The sequence below is a fragment of the Perissodus microlepis genome, chromosome 13 (genome assembly GCF_051167445.1).
Source record: "Perissodus microlepis isolate ML-2025 ecotype Zambia chromosome 13, ASM5116744v1, whole genome shotgun sequence".
NCBI lineage: Eukaryota > Metazoa > Chordata > Actinopteri > Cichliformes > Cichlidae > Perissodus > Perissodus microlepis.
The window spans coordinates 13,656,786-13,672,598 of NC_140473.1; the positions used below are offsets into that span (position 1 = coordinate 13,656,786).

At 40.1% G+C, this 15,813-nt stretch overlaps 1 protein-coding gene across 4 annotated transcripts in view; it reads left to right on the forward strand.

Annotated features, from left to right (window-relative positions):
• Nucleotides 1–13,358, forward strand: part of khdrbs2 (KH domain containing, RNA binding, signal transduction associated 2) — a 76,296-nt gene extending 62,938 nt beyond the window's left edge. The window contains exons 9-13 of one of the 4 annotated variants that reach the window (XM_084948691.1): nucleotides 4,186–4,282; nucleotides 6,743–6,795; nucleotides 9,084–9,177; nucleotides 10,673–10,740; nucleotides 12,649–13,358. In XM_084948691.1, the coding sequence (XP_084804817.1) occupies nucleotides 4,186–4,280 (95 nt within the window). In that variant the 3' untranslated portion in view covers nucleotides 4,281–4,282; nucleotides 6,743–6,795; nucleotides 9,084–9,177; nucleotides 10,673–10,740; nucleotides 12,649–13,358. Of the gene's footprint in view, nucleotides 1–4,185; nucleotides 6,354–6,742; nucleotides 6,796–9,083; nucleotides 9,178–10,672; nucleotides 10,741–12,648 lie in introns of all 4 variants that reach the window. The other 3 variants (XM_084948688.1, XM_084948689.1, XM_084948690.1) reach the window with 3 other exon arrangements.
• Nucleotides 13,359–15,813: the final 2,455 nt, after the last annotated feature.

Genomic DNA, 15,813 nt, shown 5'->3' on the forward strand with positions numbered 1-15,813 from the left:
CAGCACCTGGGCCTCTCCACTTCACATGGTGCCCAAGCCAGACGGGCGGTGGCAACCTTGTGGGGATTTTTGGCATTTACATAACGTTACAGAGAACAACCGTTACCCGATTCCCCACATCCAGGATTTTTCCGCCCATCTCGCCGGGACCTCGATTTTTTCCAAAATTGATTTGGTGCAGGGATATCACCAAGTGCCAGTGCGCGCTGAGGATGTTCCAAAAACCGCTGTCATCACCCCCTTTGGTTTGTTCGAGTTTTTGCGCATGCCGTTTGGGTTGCAAGGTGCCGCCCAGACCTTTCAGCGACTTATGGACTCTGTTTTGCACGGGCTACCTTTCGTTTTCGTCTACCTGGATGACATATTGGTGGCCAGCAGCTCGGCGGGCCAGCACGAATCTCATCTGCGCCAGGTTTTCCAGCATTTAGCAGAGCACGGCCTGATCACGAACCCTTCGAAGTGCCAGTTTGGTTTGCCGGTGTTCTGAGAAACCATCCTACTCTGACAAAACGTCCTACCCGTATTATAATTTGACGGTGACTTGCGACTAAACCTACCCCTAACCATAACCATAAGTAGTATTCCGGATGGGTGAGAGAAAAAGAAGTTAATTCGGCGTTGGTGTTGTGCGCATGCGCCGCAGAAATATTGGGTAGGATGTTTTTTCAGGTAGGATGGATTCCCAGAACACCGGTCCTGGATTTCCTGGGGCACCGCATCTCCGATGATAGCGTGGTCACGTTGCCAGACAAGGTGCAAGCCGTCGCAGCTTTTATGCGTCCCGCCTCGGTTAAAGCATTGAAGGAGTACCCGTTGACTGGTCCCCTGACTGCCTCCGTGCGTTTTCTGCGGCGAAGTCGGCGTTGGCCGACGCTGCACTGCTGGCCCATCTGTTCCCGTCAGCGGAGATCGCATTGACCACTGATGCGTCGGATATACTCGTGGGCGCCGTGTTGGAACAGCGCGTCTCCGGCATCTGGCAGCCCCTCACCTTTTTCAGTCGCACGCTCCGAGAATCTGAGCGCAAGTACAGTGTTTTCGACAGAGAGTTGTTGGCTCTGCATCTAGCGACGCAACATTTTCGATTTTTCCTCGAGGGCCGCAATTTTACTGCATACGTTGACCATAAGCCTGACTTTTGCCAAGTCCAAGGTTTCTGATCCTTGGAGTGCGCGCCAGCAGTCAGTTGGCGGCAATATCAGAGTTTACTACAGACATTCAGCACGTGGCTAGCAAGCGTTTTGGTCCCCCCGCTGACATTACCTCGGACAGAGGCCCTCAGTTTGTGTCGGAACTTTGGTCTGCGATGGAAGGTCCACCGCACCGCATACCGCCCGCAGGCTAACGGGATGTGCGAGCGGTTTCACTAGTCACTCAAGGCCGCGCTCCGTGCTTCCTTAACAAGTGGTAACTGGGTCGACCGTCTGCCTTGGGTTTTGTTGGGGTTGCGCAGTTAAGGAGGACCTCGGCGTTTCTCCTGCTGAACTGGTCCTTGGGCAACCCCTCTGCATCCCCCAGGGAATTTTTGCCTGAGAGCCCCCCCCCCCCATGTTTTGATGTCTCGGTGCCAGCTCTCCGCTCCCCTGGAGGCCCCTTTTCTGTCCCTGGCCCCGTGCACCACTGCCTGCCAGATGTTTTTGTTCAGCAACCGCCCACCTGCTGCCGAGACGTTGGACTCTGACCCTCCCTCTGAGATCGCTCTGTGCCCGCCGGCGCTTGTCTGGCCAGTGGAGGGTTCTGCATGTCTTTCCCGGCCTGGTGGACCCACAGCCAGTTCTCGGACTCCCCGTTTCAGCCGTTCTGGACGTTTGATTAAGCCTTGGGTCCTGGATTGTTTGGGTGTTCAGGGGGGGCATGTGTGGCGACCAGTGTTGGTCAAGTTACTTGAAAAAAGTAATCAGTAACTAATTACTGATTACTTCCCCAAAAAAGTAATCCCGTTACTTTACTGATTACTTATTTTCAAAAGTAATTAATTACTTAGTTACTTAGTTACTTTTTAAAAACACGATTTACAACCTGAATAGGTAATAAAGCGATAGATCTTTCAGCCCAGTTCTACTTTTTCTGCATAATCCATCATACAAAATGTAATCAAATTGAAAAGTCCCTTTTTAAAACTTGTTTTGTTAGTTTTAATCTTTTAACTTTATGCATCAAGCAAAAATTTAATTATATGCAACATTCTATGACTTGAATAAATTAGTTTAACATTTAAACCTATTTTCTGCACATTCCAGCACATAATATATTTTTTTGTGTGTTTACACTCACTCTTTCAAATAGATGCAAGTAAAACACAGCAGAAAATAAATAAAGTCACAGACTAGCGGTCCTGTTGCTCTATTTTCACCTGTAAAGCAGGAGTAGGGTAGGCGGAGGTTCACCCTGGTGCAGGTGAGCCGCAGCGGTCAGTGGAAGAATCCGCGAGTTTCTCTGTAAATTTCCCATTACGTCATAGCGCACTCGGTGCTTGCTTGGAAGTTTAGGGGGGTTTTTCGCTGTAAAAAGAAGTTTTCTTCCCACGCACAACGGACACTAATGTTTTTGTCACTTTTTATGGAATCAAACTCAAAATAAGGTCAGTACTTCCACGCTTTAAACGCTGCACGCTCATACTCTCTCCCGTACTTGATATATGATCCATTGTTGATCTGCACACAGCTGTTGCCACGAACGTCGCACTTGCTTACGTCACTGTCATGAGACATTCTTGCAAAAAAATCACGGTTTTAGTAACGCAGTAACGCAGCGTTCCTACGGGAAAGTAACGGTAATCTAATTACCGTTTTTGCAATAGTAATCCCTTACTTTACTCGTTACTTGAAAAAAGTAATCGGATTACAGTACTGCCCATCTCTGGTGGCGACCCACTAGAGGGCTCCACTCACACCCAAGCTGGGAGGAAGGGTTCTGCTGTGTTTGGGCGCAATATGCTCAGTTCATGTTTGGAGGTGAATAAAGTTGGAGTGTAAAACTAGAGCTCCTGTGTCGTGTGTCACATGCCTCCATAGTGTCATATTTTTATATGATATCTAGCATCAGTGATTTTTTCACTAAAGACAGTTCCCACTAAAGTATTAGCAATACTAAAGGTAATACCCTACATTCATGGGCAAATAGTAGAATAGAAAGAAAACATTCTCAAAATTCCTTTGATTTGATTTAAAATAAATCCTGACAAGAAAAAAATGTTGTGTTGACCACACTTTCCTGGCTGACACTGCTGCTGCACTGCTATACAAAAAAAAAAAATTCACAGCCAAGAAAGAAAAAGAAAACTGTGGTTTCGGCCCACTTGCAATCATCTTCACCCAGGGAGCCACTTCTGTGTGCATCACATTCCTCCTACCTTCCTGGCTCCTTGCTGCATTTGGCCAGAGGAGTAAATGTGCCAGTGGAGGCTCATGGGGCTAACCAGTGCCTATTGCAGAGGTGGACTGTTTTGCCTTTTGGGTATGTGCCTTCAAAGGCTTATTCCAGAAAGATGTTATTATCGGCTGACTAACCTTTGTTGTGCCCAAAAACAAACTCGCAAAAAAAAGAAGAAAAAAAATGCCGGTTTGCAATTTCCAAATCAGCACCTGCTCCAAATTTTATAAAGGAGTCTCTGGATTTCAACTAAAAACATTAATAAACATCTAAAACTGCTATTTAAATAAAATTGCATAAATCACCAGAAGTCGAGTTACAACCTTGTCACATGACAACGGCGATAAGCCGGATGCCACAGCAGGTCTGCGGGCTCATTCATTTTCAGCACAATGAGTTGTGCACTGGGGTGTTGAGGTCAGACCAAACCTAAACCAACGGGGCAATGATTTGATTTTCTGCTTCATAAACACTTTCTTATTTGGGAGCAGTGCGTTGTGCCTCGCAGCAGAGGTGGGCATCTTTATGTAATTTGGCTCTAAGGAAGGAGCTGCTGACAGTCGAATCTCAGTGTTGGTCCGTCAGAGGGCAAAGAGCTCATGAAATTAATTTTGTGTGAAGAGAAGCCCCCATAGTACCTGGGATGTAATTTTCTTGCTTAAATTTTCTTGTCTTTGGTAAAATAGATTTAGGAGAGGCTAGAGAAGAGAGACAGTTTGCCTTTGTGACATGACGTTTCCGTTGTGAATGCAGCAGCTTTCTGCAATGCGTTTTTAACTCTTTTTTTCACCGTTTGTTTGCTTTAATCTGCAGAGGAGGAGTGGGGAACTACCCGAGCCAGTCTCAAAGCCCCTGTTTTACGGCTGACGCGAGGAGGCTACAGAAAACATCCTTATGGCAGATACTGAAGGTGGTCCAGACCTCCAATTCTCAGCTATTTATATCTATTTTTTAAATCCATTATAAATGTTGTAACAGTTATTTTATTTTTGGCCCATCTTCTTCAGAAAGTAAAAAGAAAATCCCCACCCCCACCCCCATAAAGCGCATAAAGCCACAATTATTGCAGTATACTGATGTTTGAGCCTTTTTTTTAACAAAAGAGACACTTAACAGTTCTCATCCATATGCAGGAAGGTTGTCCTTGGCTGTTTAAATGCCCTTCATTCCAGCTCCCTCTGCCCTAAAACATTAATCTGCAGATTTATTCTTGTGGGATTTGCGTGACTAGTTGGTTTCCATTTAGTGTCTTTAATGTAGTGATTACTAAGGTTTAATAGCCAACCCCTGTTCACTGTGTTAAAGCAGGCAATCATAGAGCCATAATTTGACTTAGAGAGCCTATCAAAACTCTGCTGCGTCTCTCTACTTGCTTTAATTGCTAAGGAGAGTTCGGTGCCCCACATAACAGAGGCATTTTCGTGGTGTTGCGATACATCCAGTGATGTCATGTCCGTTTTTATCCACCGTGACACGCTACTAGATGTGGAAAACAAGCAAAACTTTTTCTCATTTTAGTTGTGCCTGTTCTTCAAATACAAGTTTGTCTAGGGGGAAATTACTTTTGCCCTTTTATGCGAGTATTTTTTTTTAAGTTATTCAAACCCTATTGGCACTTTTTTCCTAATTTGGAAAACGGCCCACAAAATCCAGCTTAGCTCTTTGTCAGTGACTTTACAGGCACGATGAGTCTTTAACCAGCCACAGCTACGGAGAAAATGTGTTCACTTTAAATTTGAAAAAGTCTTTTTTTTTGGAAACTTCAACCTTTCTCCAGAGTTCACTGATTGGCTGCTGTCTGGTTTAAATTACTTCATGGAGAAATTCAAACTGATTTCTTCAAGGCAATTTTTTTCCCACTTTTTTGATGATTTGGTTTAGTAAAATTAAAAATTGTTGCTTTTCTCTCACTTTATCTGAACAGAACTAATCTGCAACTTTGATTTGATTTGCAAAAACTATAACTAACCAACGGCAAGTTTAAACACTCCCCTCAACACAAATAACATTAAATGCAACAAATGGAAACCTATCCTTGAAGAAGAGTTGAAGACCTGAGTGCAGAGTGTCTAAATGACCTAAAATTTTCTTCTAAAAAAATGTTTAATGTTGAAATATCAGGCAAAATTACCCTAGGCCATGTTGTGACTTTAAATGATACAAAATGATGTGAGATCGTGATCGTGCAAAACACAGTTTTGGTTGAAAGCAATGTACAGTGTGTAATTTCTAATGCGTGCTTTGTTCTGTGTGTAATCTGTATTTGTACATAAGGCATTTAATAAAAACAGCATAAACCTCCAACACAGTGTGTAAGACTTTCTAAATAGCAGCCTGTGAAGCATTAAATTGCTATTGTTCTGCAGTTTGTTAACGCGATACGTGACGCAATTCAAGCTTCTTGTTTCTAAAACCTAACATCTGCTTGCAGGTAACGGCTAACTCGTTTCATAAAGAAAACCCACCAACCTGTCCCAAATGAATCATTTGTAAAACACCGTATGTTATCCTTGAATATCTGATCACTTTCTTAAGAAACTAATAAATTTCTGTTCTTAATTCATTCTCTGAAGTTTTACATCATTAAACAGACACTGATTGACTCTGATATGGCGTTTAAAGAGGTAAGAAGTCCTCATATATTATCATAATAATGCCTTAAAAATTCTCAGCATTTGGAGCTTAAAGAAAAGCATGTGGGCAATACGGTATCTAGATGCTGGTATTTACCTTCTGATTGAATGTCATTGCTGAGGGGGGAAAACAACGGCCTCAGCAACTCATCAATGTCTCTGCTAACGGCTTTCTGCATTTCTGTCATTTAACCTGAGAAACCTGCTCTGTAACTTTCCGTTCTTTAAATATCGAAGCTGAGATCTATTTAGCAATTTGAATTCTCTTTTGTGATTAGTACACCTGAAGCCTGACTCTCATTAAGAGTGTAGATCACGGGACTCAAAGGAAGACTAAACACTAAGCAGGTAACCCTAATGATAATCCTAATCTAACCTCCACTTAAAAAAAAGTAAACCTGCCCGTTTTAACCCCAAATAAATGCACTGTTGAATTAAAATCCCTTCCCATCTCTAACTAGATCCACAAGGAATTCAGCTGTTATAAAAGAGAGAATAAATTTTAATAAAAAGACACTAAAATATTGTTCGGCAAACTAAACACCACATCGGTGGTATAAAAGTAATTCTAATAAAATGTCACTTCTATAATACCTTGAATTGGTTTACTTTTTTCACAGTGATGGAGTGTAACAAGTGTTGTGTGTAAATATTGCATGCATTTCTATACTTGTGGACTAGCGATGATGCATAGGACCGGTTCATTCTTTATAACGCTGATTTGTTCTTCTCCGTAGATAAGGACACACACTGCGGTGTGTTTTGGTCAAAGAGGAGAGGAATGTAATAGGTGAGTGGAGACACTGTCACGACCTCAGTTGCAGAAATAATCACTGATTCACACTTTTAACATGTAAATGAGGCATAATTGGGAGAGGATTAGAAAGTTTCCTCACTGGATTCCTTTCGCCCATTCAGCAAAAACTCTAAATGCTAACTTGAAATCATAGGTGACACATTAAAACCACCTGAAAACTCATTTATGTTGATGTCTGAATGTTCATTTTAACGTTAGCTCACTATGCACAGTATTATAAACCACATTATGTTTGTTTATATTTCTATGATTAAGAGCAATATTTTCTTGCGGCTGGCTGTGTCACACTTGAGGGATTGAAATATAATTTCCATCTCGTGGAATATTCTGATAGATTCGCTATTAATGCTCGTTTTCATTAGCTGTAAGTGTGAGAGCTTTCACAGGTCTGACAGCTCATTAAAAACACAATAAAGCACAGACATGCAATTAAAATAATGGAAACAAAAGATGTATAGGAAGCAGAATCTAACTAAAACTGCAATATAATTAGAAATAATTAATCATCTGATTAGAAGAATGGTAGAATACTGACTGTATGAGATTGGCTCGGAGTGAAGTATTTGCGCTGCGCAAGGCGAGATGTTAAGGTCAATTGTATGTGCAGAAATGAGGGGGGAGGTTTTGGAGTTGCAGAAAGCAACGTGTGTGTTATTGCCAAGATTATATGCTGTCAGTCTTGCGTGCTTTTGTCTCAGCTGGACCCGTTATTGCACATTTCCTTTCTGCTGTTCAGTAATGCTCTTATTGTATCTCTGTGTGCATTTTTCACTTCAGTTTTTGTTTTATTACTCTGCAAATACAGTTCCACTTAATCCCTATGGTCAGATACCTGCTGACTTATTCATAACTCGTCCACTTCTATTGACTTTTTTCAATAGAAGGGTGCGTTTTGTAACACCCGCACATGTCATGCATAACAAGATATATGCACCTAGTGAGATGTAGCATCAGTAGTTGTTTATATTAGTGCTGAATCATTGAGAATTGAATCGAGAGTTTTCACCTCTCACACTACAATCATTTTTGATTATGCATTTCCACAATAATACACACACAGCTTATTACAGCTGTAGCATTTACTAATTATTAACATTGCTTTATCTAAGACCTTCATCGCAACAGTTGCACATACCGTTATGAATGTCATTCATTCATCCATCCGTCCAAGGGCAAAAGTCCCCACTGGGAAAAAAATACTGCTTTTAATCAAGGACGAAAACTGTTTCTATTAGTCTCTAATTCTTTTTACTATTATTATTATTACTATCATCATTATTATTATTATTTTTATTATACCAACCAGTTTATTACGTACACCTTTTCAACTGCTCATTAACACAAATATCTAATCACAGCCAAATGGCAGATACCCAGTGCATTTGGGTGTTTAAGCATGGTCAAGAACCTGCTGAACACAAGCATGTCGAGGGTTTAAATGGTCCGGTAAATAGAAAATATCCAATGAGCAGCACATCTCTGGGTGAAAATGCTCAGAGCCGATAGAAAGACTAGACTAACTTAAATAACCAAGTAACCGAATAACCAAGGTTTGCAGAAGAGCATCTCTTATTTTACAACATGTCAAACTTCAAAGCAGATGTGCTACAACAGCAGAAGACCACACTGGGTTCCTCACCTGTCAGCAAAAAACAGGAAACTGAGGCTACAGTTCACTCAAAACTGGACAGTAAAAAATGGTGAGACAAGTCTCGATTTGTGCTGTAACTTCCAGATGGTAGGGTCAGAATTTGGTGTAAACATGAATGGATCCGGTTACCTTGTACCATAGGTGGTATGGATAATAGTTTCTTGGCACACTTTGGGGACTTTAGTGCCAACTGGGCATTATTTAAACACCACAGCCTACCGGAGTATTGTTGCTGATCCCTTTATGACCACAGTGTACCCATCATCTGATGTGTCATGTCACAGAGCTCAAACTGGTTTCTTGAACAAGTCAATCAGTTCATTGTACCCACAATGCCCCCACATTTACTACATGTCAAAACAATAGAGCACCTTTGGGATGAGGTGGAATATGAGATTCACATTGTGGATGTGCATCTTTCCATTATGGACATATATATAACCTATAGACGGGGGTAAGAACTGCTTTTGAGCAAGCCTCTTCAAGAAGCCATTCAAACATACCTCACACTACCACACTGACATTGTCCTACATTTCTAACAAAAGTCATGTACTGTAAAATTAAGACACAATCATAATTGTTGCATTGTCACTGTTTACTCTTCTCCAGAGCAGAAGGAATTGAATACGGCTCCTACAGACCTGAAGATTACACTTTGCCATCAAACAAGTTCAGGTCCTTCACTGGCCGGGAAAGTATCTAGGTAGGTACGCAGTGTCGTCCTCCATAAATCACCTGACAAAACAGCTATATAATGCCTCCCTAAGCAATAAGGTGAAAATGATTACTTGGGGAACATATATAAAGAATGTTTGTGTCAACATAATGCAATATTCACAAGATGTCGTCAATTTGTACGTCACCAGTAGCATTGTCACACGGGATATTTTCCAAGGTTATTTTCACAGTGTAATATTGTAGGCTAGCAGTGAGCCGCAGCACTGTGCGTCTTATTAAATGAACCCACAGAAAACAGCATTTTCATTGAAAACATTTCAGCGATACTGCAGTTAATTAAAAGGATTATGTGTGATTGTTCAGTTTTTCTTTGAACAAGTGCAGAGGTTACATGACTGCTATGAATAAATTATAGATTAAATAGCTGAAGTTTGATTTTTATATTTGCAATATGAATCATAAATAGTTTCAGTAGTACTTTTCCTCTTAAAACTAGCTCTCCTGTTTATCTGCACCTATGAGTTGGAAGTAATCATTGCTGCTGGAAACTCTGTGCATCTCAGTGATGTTCATGCCCCCTTTGCCAGAAGCGCTCTCAGATCCATTTTCATAACAAGCCTGCCGCCAGCTCAAGACCAGCCAAGAGATGAAATCCCAAAGCCTGCTATGGATGTTGATGTATTTCTTAAAATGAATGCCGCTAATAAAACTGCTCCCACACTGAGATTACAAAAGGGATTTTTTTAAATGAGTCATTATTCATTGTGACTTTTTTTTTTCTTTGCACAAAGAATTAAACTCATGAAGACTTTGCAGTTGTCTTTGCATCTCCTCAGATGCCATTAGTCCACGCACGTATCCATGGTGATTCTTGTACATTACGCAGACCTTTGCTGCAGCCTCAGGCACTATAAAAACCAGCAGCTGGTTTTTTTTCCTCTCTTTTTTTTATAGTTTGCCAAGTTTTTCACCTTTGGCAAAAATGTACACAGCAAAATCTCCAGTGTTAAATTAACACTAGAGAGTGTCTATATGGGTCCACACCTCTGAGTGTTAAATACAACACTGTTGAGTGTTAAATTAACACTTTTGACAGTGTTATATGTTTAAAAGTAACCTAGTCAGTTTTGAAGATTAACAATGGCTAACACTGAGCAGTGCTGATTTTCTAACACTGGAATATTTCTAACATTTTGAGTTATTTTCCAGTGTTAGAAAATCAGCACTGCTCAGTGTTAGCCATTGTTAATCTTCAAAACTGACTAGGTTACTTTTAAACATATAACACTGTCAAAAGTGTTAATTTAACACTCGACAGTGTTGTATTTAACACTCAGAGGTGTGGACCCATATAGACACTCTCTAGTGTTAATTTAACACTGGAGATTTTGCTGTGTATATGCAGCCTCAATACTCCTAATAGAATACACAAAAGCCAAATCAGTAAAGATTCTCTTGGATTTGCATCTCTGCTGATGAAAAAGTAAAGATCATTTCTTTCCTCTGTTTGTTGTACACAGAAATAAGTTTGGACTTGGAGAGAAGGGATGATGCAACATGATGGAAAGAGATTACAGATCACAAATAGGTAAGGAGATACTGGTAACTATGATCATTTACTTTGCTCTTTTTTTAACCTTTTCGTTCATATTTATTCATTGAGAGGTGATCTGATTTATATTTAAAAGGAAATTCTCACACTTTGGTAAATCTTCCTCCAGTTTTGCAGGTATAGCAGGAAACTTTTCTTAACACAAACTTTTATGGCTAACCTGCTTTAACTGTGTTAAAGCAGGTTAGCCATAATTTCTGTGAGGAATAATCGGATCATCAAGTGATTGTTTTGATATTACTTCTTCATTATAGTTCCTGTTGGCCTGTGTAGTTGTTTATAACAGATGAGGTAGCGCTGTTAAAATCTGGCATCAGTAACAATGGCCAAAACACTCTAAAAGTAAAACACTCACTGCAATGAAGCTTTTTAACACAAGTTAGCTGAAAGCAGGTCTGTGAGAAAATGGAGTTATAAACCAACTGACATCAGCACTTTTTTTAGCTTACCTAAGCACAAAAAGAAGAATTTTGTCCAGCCAAGAAATGATATTGATACATAAAACCTACTAAATACTATAAAACCATTATGGATTTGTATGTTTTTGTGCAGATTAAGCAAATTAACTTATGAACTGCAGACAAAACCAGACTGGCTGTTCTGTCCTGTGTCCCATCTTTATTGTTTGAATTGTATGATATTGTATTTATTTCTTATACAGACCTAAATAAATAGATATAGTAGACAGAATACAGCTAGAAGGTAAGTTTGTTCTCTGTAAGTTTAAATAATATCATTCCCAAGCGGTGTACAAAGTCACACTCTGGAAGTGTCATCACTGACTTGGTAATCAGACAGGAAAATAAGTATAAATATAAATGATAGAAAATAGTCCTTTCACAGCTTGAAGTTATATCAACACATTCTGCAGTCGTGTAATGATACCATCTGCTTATGGGTTCAGACTGGCTGTGAGAGAGACGGAGACATTCACAGACATGCAACATGCTGCAGGCTAGTCGCTAATTCTGTAAAGCAGCTGTGCAAGCAAAACAATGGCTTCACACTCTTTATTGACAGCTCTCGTGCTCACTTTCTTATTTTCTCAAGTAATTGCACCTATTTGTTTTTAACAAGACAATAAAAAGCTTATTTGAAAAGGTCTAGGTGAGAGCGAAGAGGTCTACCTCTTTCCATATCCATCTCAAGGACGAGCTGATTGTCTCTGGCTAAAAGCTGCGTCTCTGTACAAAACATCACCCAGGATGTCAGACGCGTGTTGACAGATTATAACTGGGGGATTCATAAAGAGACAGCCAGTGGATGGAGGCGAATTACCGCACTGCATTTGATGCACATCCAGCCAAAATGTCAGACTCGGGGCTCAAAGGCTCTCCGCATAAACAAACAAACAGCTACACACCAAGGACACAAGTGTCATCTCTCATACAAATCAGAATCCATTCACACGACTACATGTTTGTCACATGAATAGCTCCATTCATTGATGTATAGAAAGAAAAGAATCATTTGACATTTTGGGAAACATTCATTCATATTTCAGAGTCTGATAAAGAGGGTCCATGCCACACAGGCAGAAAATGGTTAACTTAGTCTATTTCTTCATTAATTCTGCAAGCTATCTATATCTCTATCTATGTAACTCAATCTACTAGTGAGCTTCAGAAGACCTTTCCTCCCTGATTTTCAGGTTGATTGACTAGGATTGACTGGGAAAATCCAGTTTTTATTCTAGGCTTTATAATTAGAGTAGCAGCACAACCATAGTGTCAATCTTCTCATCCAATTCTTGCCAAGAAAGTAGAATATTACAAAAAAGCAAACCTGTAAAATGCTTTTCAACTATTCACTTTTATCTGTTTTTTTGTTTGTTTTTTCCAGCAGTACACAAGTCCATTTACCTCTGCTCTATTTGTGTTACAGGTTGCTGTGCACTAAGAAGACAGCAGGTCACACTCCTGGTGGACAATATATTTTTTTAATGTTTTTATGTGTGCTTACGCCCTTAGACTACATGTGTATTATATATACAGACTTTTATTTATTTATTTAGTTTTGACTTGTAAAAATCTCCCAAGGTTAGAAAATTAGGATTCCTGTTTTTGGAGCTGAAAAGTCCCATTCATTTATTTTTGATATTTGAAATGCACTTTTGGCGTAATGTCACTTCTGTTCAGTATTCTTTTATTTTGGTTGGCGCTGTGGCCTAAAGTGAAAATATATATATATATTTTTTAAAAATCTCAACACGACTGCACCTTATTTTATTTAAAGGTGCTGTCATTTGGTGGCTGTTGTCATTACCAACCTGAGTGCACCCTTTGTCTGTTCCCAGCTCTCTAATAAATGCTTCAGTTAGGGCTGCCAACACGAACATGTTAGTTCATTAAATAAGTCGAGCCCACTGCTGGCATTCTGGCCAAGTGTCAAAGCTACTTTACGGGCCCGACCCGTCACTGCCTCCACAATACACTCCAGCAGCCAGTCACAGCTCACCTCTTGTCATTTTCAAAGTGGTAGTCATAATGAACGGTGCTGTCTCCAGCTCTACATATGGTTCACAGTGATTAACGCTTGAGATTGATAGAAGCAATACAAGCTCCCTACAATTCAAATAAATGTTCACGACTGTCTTCTTGCTGGATTTGTGTGTTCATATTTGATTTACAAAACAATAAATCGATTGCCTCATAAACCAGTCGCACCAGTCGGATGTGTTCAAGTCAAACAGCTCGCAGGTTTAACGACTCAAATTTGATGCGGGTGTTCGTCTTTGTGTTATCTTTTCGGGTGGAAAGGGGTGTTGTGAATTCGCTCAGATGAACAGCAGACTTGTTTCGTCAAAATATCCACCAAACCCCCCATTCTGACATTTGTTTAATTCATTCGCTCGATGACATAGACTCCACAGAGTCAGTCAGACAGCACGGCATTTATCTTCCTGAAAAAAATCACTTGATCTAAATATCGGAAACACAAAGACACCAAAGTGGGTCAGGGTCTAGGCGAGTACCCAGAAATGTTCAATGATGCAAAACAGAGCATGGTGATAATTCTCACACGCACAGCATTTCCTCTATCCAAGAACAGCTACCTGAGCAAACTCCGCTTTGTTTAGACAGCTGGTTTGATGAGCCAGAATAGAAAACGAGGGCTTATAATCACCAGAGTCTAAAAGAGCCTCCTCACCAGCGTAGTGCTTGTGATGAAATGGTGTGCAGAGTTAGAGCCCTGGATGTGTTTTGATCATTTTCATGTTGTTTCTCTGGCCTTGCGACAGCAGGCTGGGATCCAGGTGACAGTAGGTGTGTGCTACTGTAAGACGACTACCATAGCTGATCTTAGCTTCCTTCTTGTACCAAAGCCCACCCCCTTAACTCATTAGAGCTGCAGTAATTTTAGAAAGATGATGAGCTTTGACATATTATGTTGCACTATGCACATGGATCAACTAAGGAGGAAGTGAACTGAACTGCTCTTCCACAGCTTCATAAATATAGTGCCGGCTGAATTCACCGCAGTGTATATTAAATAATAAAGGCTTCCATTATAAAAGGAATAAAGCAACACAAGAAGTGCCTCTAAAAAAATTAATTTTCTAAGAAAATTTAGGATCCCATCGGAATTTGCTCGAGTCTCTTTCTATTAAAAATAAAACCAGTTCTCACTGAATAATGTCTTAAAGCAAACACTGTTGTCTGCATCTGTTCCCAGTGAGAGTGTTTTTAATGCATAATGTAGACAGCTGTAAGCTTCTGCATACATCTCCTGTTTAAGATCACAAATATTTATGTAAAAATATCTAATATTTCCTTGGCAACTGAGCTGCTGCAGACCACAAACACATATAGTGGATAAACGGGATAAATTGTGCCTGAATATGACGCGTGGTCTAATGATGGCAGGTGATTCATATCTCGTGTCTTTTACTAGAAACAGACATGCTTTGTGTTTAACATCCAGTCTGAATTAGTGCAGTTTTACTAATACAGATGGATATTTCCTGTCATCCTGTATTAAAAAGTCAGTGCTTTGATTCTGCCCTGCGAGCTTGTGTAAATATGTGATATTTCGCCTTTTCACTTATCTGAAAGGGAGCTTCAGGTTAACCCTCAGCTGTTGCTTATTATCCCGATCTTCTATATTCTTTTCCATTTCATTCACTGCTGCTTGTTACAGCATGAATATATAACCATTAGATATTCTTTTATACATGGTGTAGATTTTATTGGAGTTTTTCTCATTTAAGGTGGGCTATTCTAGTCTTAAAAACCCAAAAGTCCAATTAGCTGACAGACTACTCAAGATTGTAAAAAAATGAAGCCACAGCAGGTATCTTTTTTTTTCTCCCAGCTCTTTAATATTGCGCATACACCCATGGGTAACACTGTTGAATAAATGCTTCCAACAGGCAACACTGTAATGTAGCTGTCAGGATTCAGAGTCACAGATGTCCCCAATGAAACCTTTTTGTTTTGCCTTCATTGTGTTTTCTTTTGCAGCTTTGGAAATAACACACAGTTGTTCATTTTGATCTGGATGGCAAAAGTAAACAACAACTATTGCTCGGAGGGCAAGGTGATTCATGAGACCCACACAAAAACAGCCAACAATTGATTCAGCCGTTGATGCAGTCAAAGTCATGTTTGAGTCTTTTTGTCCCTGGGTGTTTTAATGGAGAGCACATGACAAGTCTGCACTTCCTACAGGGAACTATTTAAAGCCAAACAAGGAAAATTAGATGTGCCACATCTCAGGAAAGGGCGTTCAGTGATGGCTTCAGCTAATGCTAAAAGTTTATATGCCTCAACACTGAGCTGACAATTAGTGTGTGCAGTACGAGCATGCTCATAATCACTCCGAACTAAATGTTGTTTTTGTAGGTCCATGCATATTAAATCCCCTGCATAACCTAAACATAACATATATACACACATATTCTGTTAGCACGTGTCCAACGTGGAGAAAATGTGGTAAAAGATGATCAATTATGAAACTTATTGAATCAAAAAATAATAATGTTGCTAGTTAAAATGCAGGGCACAAAAGGCAGCCAGTTGTTAAAATAAATTACAATTTCTGTGCTAA